At 44.3% G+C, this 7,129-nt stretch overlaps 1 protein-coding gene across 1 annotated transcript in view; it reads left to right on the forward strand.

Moving 5' to 3' along the window:
- The window catches only part of SH3BP5 (SH3 domain binding protein 5), an 86,214-nt gene extending 79,085 nt beyond the window's left edge, over positions 1-7,129 (forward strand). The window contains exons 8-9 of the mRNA XM_069730055.1: positions 1,632-1,892; positions 5,318-7,129. Coding sequence (XP_069586156.1) covers positions 1,632-1,892; positions 5,318-5,529 — 473 coding nt within the window. The 3' untranslated portion in view covers positions 5,530-7,129. The remainder of the gene's footprint in view (positions 1-1,631; positions 1,893-5,317) is intronic.

Consider the following 7,129-nt stretch of genomic DNA (forward strand, 5'->3'; position numbering starts at 1 on the left):
ATCATGTTAATAGGTCAGACCACTGATCTGACACTTTGCAGACCACTGTGTCAGATCAGTGATCTGACATGCAGGGCTGCAGGCTTACCAGCGCTTGCTCTGAGCAGGCGCTGGTAAGCCACCTCCCTGCAGGACCCGGATGCAGCCCCGCGGCCATTTTGGATCTGGGCCTGCAGGGAGGAGACGCTCGGTACAAGGTGAGCACATCGCCTTGTACCGAGGGTCTCAGGGAAGCCCGCAGGGAGCCCCCTCCCTGCGCGATGCTTCCCTATGCCTCCTTAATGCTGCGATCATGTTTGATCGCAGTGTGCCGGGGGATAATGTGCCGGGGGCAGTCCGTGATTGCTCCTGGCACATAGTGTCGGATGTCAGCTGCGATAGTCAGCTGACACCCGGCCACAATCGGTCGCGCTTCTCCCGTGAGCGCTGCTGATCGTGCTGGACGTACTATCCAGTCACTGGGAATTAAGTCCCAGGTCACCTTGACAGGATACTACGTCCAATGGGATTAAGGGGTTAAACCTGATAAAGGTGAATCGAATAAGAGACTTTGCTTACTGAGTGATTGCTAGAGCGAGATGAGGGGTTTTGTTGACTTTTGCTAGTAAAAGCGTCCTCATATAATAGTCCAAGCTGATATTATTATAGCACCATTTATTCCATAGCGCTTTACATGTGAGGAGGGGTATACATAATAAAAAACAGGTACAATAATCCTAATCAATACAAGTCACGACTGGTACAGGAGGAGAGAGGACCCTGTCCGCGAGGGTTCACAATCTACAAGGGATGGGTGAGGATATAGTGGGTGAGGGTAGAGCTGGTCATGCAGCGGTTTGGTGGATCAGTGGTTACTGCAGGATGTAGGCTTGCCGGAAGAGGTGGGTCTTCAGGTTCCTTTTGAAGTTTTCCATGGTAGGCGAGAGTCTGATGTGTTGGGGTAGAGCGCTCCTTAGGAGGGGGGATGCGTGGGAGAAATCTTGTATGCGATTGTGAGAAAAAGAGATGAAAGGAGTCGAGAAGGATATCTTGTGAGGATTGGAGGTTGTGTGCTGGTAGGTACCGGGAGACGAGGTCACAGATGTGTGGATATGATATGAATCTACCCTATGTGGAAAATATTGTAGTCCTAAATTACTCCATATTTACATCCATCAACATGCCCAATGTATGCTAAAGGTAGTAACTGAGCAGTGATGAGCGACCGTGCTCAGATAGTGTTATCCCAGCATGCTTGTGTGCTGAGTGACTTCTGCGTGCCCGAAAATATGTTCGAGTTCCTGTGGCTGCATGTCTCATGGCTGTTAGATAGCCGCAACACATGTAGGGGTTACCCAACAGCCGCGGGGTCTCGAACATGTGTTTTGAGCACGCCGAAGACACTCGGTTAGCACACAACTATGCTCGGAGACCACCTCATCACTAGTAGTAACTGAAGTATGTTTGCCTGAATTGCCATCCCACCAGAATTGTGTTCGTCTCCTTTACATATTGCCCTGATCTGTGTTTAATAAAGAATAACTCCTTAAGTGTCCCAGGATGGAGCGTTGCTTTAAGTATACAAATTTGTAAAAGATATTTGACAATTCTTGTACAGCATGCACTTAGCATTTCATTTTCTTTTTTGGCAGTGACTTCTGAGGTTTTTGAAGATGACAATCTCAGTAGTTTGGTTTCTGAAGAAGACTCTGAGACTCAATCTCTGTCCAGCTTTAGCTCTGGCCCAACAAGTCCCTCGGAAGTTGTGAGTCCTTTTCCTCCTGCAAACCGACCTGGCAGCTTAGATTTGTCCAGCCCGATGTCTCTTTCTGAATTTGGACTCATATCGCCTGTCCTTGGCCCCCGAAGTGAATGCAGTGGGGCGTCCTCACCCGAGTGTGATGTGGAAAGAGGTAAGTCAATAAAACATAAGGCAGATTAAAGTCAATGTAACGTTGCAAACTGACCTATTTAAAATCCATTTTTTAATGTTGAATGTATCTGTTTAACATTTGTTGGCAATGTTTTTTTTTCATATTACAAACTATATAAAAAAAAATCTTGCATTTTTTTCACACTGGCCCCTGGGGCTGTTTTAGGCTTCTTCTTGTTGTTCTTTACAGAATACGGTACTTTTCAAAATTTCTAATGTCAGTAAGTAATGCTTCTATATACAGATGACACTAGTCACAGCAGGTAATATCACCGCTCCCGCTGCTTCCTCTCCCTTCACTGTTACCTTTGCACACGTTCATTAGATGCTTTTAGTACAATGCTGCAAACTAACAAGTGGATTCCTGAAAAAATCAAAAGTTTAATTCTAAACTAAACCCAGTGGACAAGGTATAGATATAGAACTTAATCTAAAAAAATAAAAACATTACCAACGATTTTTAAAAAATGCACTAATATATGAATTAGCGGCGCTGCGGATACTGCTCCTCACCACACAGAGAAGAGGAAGCTATAGACAACGAAAAATGTTTTACAATATTTGTACCTGCGCTTATCCTAACAGAATACTATAGTAGACATACACGATGGGTGGTTACCTGGTTGGTAGAAGGGTAGTGGTGAGTCCGTCTATGGGCGTGTATGGCAAATCTGGGATTGCTTGTGTGAAGGGACTGGAATGGGAAGCGGTACACAAATAAATAACAATATAAAAATATATAGATAAGATCACAAGTACGGAGCCACTAGAAATAGGATAATATTAATAAAAGCAAAAGAAAAATAAAGTGAACTATACGGGACTGTTAAAGAGAACCTGTCACCCCGAAAATCGCGGGTGAGGTAATCCCACCGGCATCAGGGGCTTATCTGCAGCATTCTGTAATGCTGTAGATAAGCCCCCGATGTTACCTGAAAAAGGAGAAAAAGACGTTATATTATACTCACCCAGGGGCGGCCCCGCTGCTGGTCAGGTCGGATGGGCGTCTCCGGTCCGCTCCGGCGCCTCCTATCTTCTTTCCATGACGTCCTCTTCTGATCTTCAGCCACGGCTCCGGCGCAGGTGTACTTTGCTCTGCCCTCTTGAGGGCAGAGGATAGTACTGCAGTGCGCAGGCGCCGGAAAGGTCAGAGGCCCGGCGCCTGCACACTGCAGTACTTTGTCTGCCCTCAACAGGGCAGAGCAAAGTACGCCTGCGCCGGAGCCGTGGCTGAAGATCAGAAGAGGACGTCATGGAAAGAAGATAGGAGGCGCCGGAGCGGACCGGAGACGCCCATCCGACCTGACCAGCAGCGGGACCGCCCCTGGGTGAGTATAATATAACGTCTTTTTCTCCTTTTTCAGGAAACATTGGGGGCTTATCTACAGCATTACAGAATGCTGCAGATAAGCCCCTGATGCCGGTGGGATTACCTCACCCGCGATTTTCGGGTGACAGGTTCCCTTTAAGTACGTATATAGTGAATCACTTATGTAGAGCTATAAAACGGGGGGCTAGTGGACTAACACCCTGGGAAGTGCATAGCCTGACGGAAGAAAAAAAGTCACTAATATATATCTGTGACTCCAGTTAGTGCACTAGATACAAAACAAGTGGGGATCCGGTACCTGTCATGTAACTAATCATGGGAAGAAACCAGGTGGAGTTGTACTTAGAATGTCCGTACACTCTTAGCAATACTGGCAGACAAAGTCGTTGTAGCTTAAGTAAGCGCGGTCTTTGGAAGTCCTTAGGCGGCTAGTGCAGGCGCCATCCCGGCCGGTGACGGACACTCGCGCGGCCTGTGTTGAATCCTATGCGATGCTGTGCAGGACCTGCGGTGACGTTCGGGACAACGACTTTGTCTGCCAGTATTGCTAAGAGTGTATGGACATTCTAAGTACAACTCCACCTGGTTTCTTCCCATGATCTTGTGATCTTATCTATATATTTTTATATTGTTATTTATTTGTGTACCGCTTCCCATTCCAGTCCCTTCACACAAGCAATCCCAGATTTTTAAAAAATACATTTGACAAAAAAACTATTAAAATGTTCTAATAACATTCCCTCTAAGTAACGAGCTCAGTATGTATTGGAGGACTGCACTGTCATTGTCATTAACAAATGCTATAATCAGATAGTTGTACTTTTCATTGGAAATACATTGGGAGCAATAAAAAGGTACAAGAACACCCCTGGTAAAAATCATTCATATCTTAAGCTCGATCAGTATGTTCCAACCAATGTACCCGTAGCAAAAATGGCTCATTATATTGGGAAGCAAAATTTTGGCTAGCTAAGGCTTCTGAGGAATCACAATATGTCAGTGGGTCTGTTGGCTGCCGTTGTGCCATGGATCCAGTGTGCGGTGTGGCTACTGCACATATGATGCAAAACTCATCAAGGAGATCAGAAAAAACATGAATGAACGGTATGTGAGCTAGAAAAGGAAGGGAAAACAGTCCATGCAAAACTAAAAAAGTGTTATTGCTTCATGGGTAAAATAAGATATCAATAGGATAAGTTTTATGGGATTATCTCTGCATTTCTGCGTTACTTATACTTTTGGGATTAAAACGTTTGTGGATCCAGCTAGAGGTCTACACATCCAGAGAGTCTTCAATGTACTAGTAGTGATCCGATCCTTGGAGCTGGATCTATGGGGGCAGGACATGAAGTTTATGAGCACCAATGAGATTAGACATACTCACCTCTTTTAATTGACCATCAGTGTGGATACAGAGCTTCAAACCTAGTGCTTCCTTTTAAACAGTCAGAGAGTTAAGGAGGTTGTCCACTACGTCAACATTGATGACCTGTCCTTGGGATTGGTCATCAATGTGTGATCGGTTGGGATGGGACACATTGATCAGCTGTTGTAGGTGCCAGCGATGGCCAGAACTGCTCAGTTATGGAGCTGCTCAGTCTACTTATAGTGGCCAGGTACTTCACATCCACCCCCTATTGATTTGAATTTGGGGTAGATGGGCAGTACCCGGCCGCGGCCATTATTGGTAGACGGTTCGGCTCTGTAACTAAGCAGTTTCGGCCTCTGTCAGCACCTAGAACAGCTGATCGGTGGGGTACCGGGTGTTTAGCACTGATGACCTATTTGTAGGATAGGTCATCAATGTCTTAAGTAGTGGACAACCTTTAGACACCCTTAGTAGTGGCTACTGGCAGCCAAATTGCTGTCATTTTTTCATTTCACTCATCTATGGAAGGATGAAGAGTTCTGCATTTGATTATACAGTGTATGTGTGTATATGTATATAAATTTTAATATAATTTGGGCCTAGTTAACTAAAAAGTGGTTGCTTTTAATATAATGTAAGCTGTGTACACTGTGACTGACGTGTTATGCTGAAAGAGGATTTTACTTGTTCTGTGATTTCTTTAAAGGCAGTCGGGCAGAAGGATCTGAAAACAAAGCCCAGGACAAAATAAATAACAACAGCAGCAGTAACATCATTAAACCCAGAGCTTTGCCTTTGCTGGACAACAAAATGAAGCGTTTGTCTTTGGAGCGTGCAGATAATGAAAGTGGTGCAGACATAAAGAAGTGTGCACGCTCGCAGTCCCTTGCTTCGTCAGCGCTGGTCAATGCAGTGTGAACAGTATGACATATGGATTACAGATCAGACAATATGTGCCAACAACTTTCTCTGGGCACGTGCTGTGCCTACTGCTGGGACGTAACCTGGTTTGAAGGATGGATATGCAGCATGAGCCAGCGAGATGAGGCCGGAACAGATGGCTTTGCCAGCAGGTGGCCGCTATACTGTTTGCTGCCTTAACTCACGATATAACCTGAAACTGGGGCAGAAGCACAAGATATCCATAATTAGAGCAATAACTGAAGCAATGCATCCGAGAGTCTTTGCCAAATGGGTGTTGGCAGTAAGGTTTTCTGTTTGTCGAGTCTCTACTATATACTACTATATTGAGTGGTGACGCAGAAACGCTGCAGTCCAGTGTGTGATACGCATCTGTCTCCCATTGAATGTCACTGTCGTGTAAGACTTCAATGTGAACTAGACCTATCTTGGCTGCATCATATAAACGGTTTTCTTGAACCTGTCCATAGATGCCATGATTCATCTTTATTCCTGTGCACTTTCTTCATTTATAATGGTATTTATTCAGATCATCAGCCATCAGTTCCCCAGGAAGACCAGTAATAGTCAACCATTAAGTGATTTTATCACATGGGCACCTGCCAGTAGATCAAATGAAGCCTAGTGGTTGTATATAACTAGAATCCCGCTTGTCTAATTGGCATACCTCGCTTTTCCTTTCCTGTCCCTTATAAACTACTCTTTCCAAGTCAGTTCAAGGAGATTTTTCCTACCAGCAAGTTGTTCTGCCAAATGTGCTGCATCAGCATTTTCACGCACGGTCGTCCATCCAACCTGCTTACTCGAGTCTTTTTATCTACATTCGTTGTTACAACACACAAATCTATTGATAAAAAAAAAAAAATACAAGAATCAGATTCTATAAATTGCACTTAAGCCTTTATTTTTAAAGAAACATGACTTCATAAAAAATGTGAAAAATTAGTGAATTACCTGTTGTCCGTCATAATCAGAGACCGCTCTACTCTATTGTGGACACACAGCCATTTTGCATTTTAAACCTCCTACATGGACAAGTGATAATGACCACTTCTACCTTGTGCCAAAGGGATACTACTAATCCTGATAACTTGCCAACCAGTTTAGCGATATGTAAATCCGACGCCATTCAAGGCAACATAACGTAACCTTAGTTCATATCATGGCAGCTGGAGTCAGATCTCGACACCGATGTTCTTACTTTATGGTGTATGTATGACCCCATTTGCCATATTGGGTAAGCAATACAGAAATATCGCCCTAAAGGTCTGACATTTTCTCTGTTGCCATCTTCATATTGTACCTAGGCCTAGATATATAGTACAGATAACAGACATGTGGCCCCCATGTATAGTGCATGGTCGTACTATGTGGGATGAAGAGGCGATGATGCTGCTCTCCAGACAGCGGAGTCCGTGCTGCTAGTTTGTAGCTGCCTATTATAGGCTGTGTGTTTTCTATGATATTAAACTGTTTGCTTTGTATCATGTTCACTTTAGTATTACTGGAATGTGACCCGTCCCCGCCGTCTGTTTTGTGTCACAACTTGTATGTTTCTGTACAGTTATATGTATTAAAGGGTGTTTCATGCAAATAA

Source organism: Ranitomeya imitator, chromosome 6, assembly GCF_032444005.1.
Source record: "Ranitomeya imitator isolate aRanImi1 chromosome 6, aRanImi1.pri, whole genome shotgun sequence".
NCBI classification, from domain to species: domain Eukaryota; kingdom Metazoa; phylum Chordata; class Amphibia; order Anura; family Dendrobatidae; genus Ranitomeya; species Ranitomeya imitator.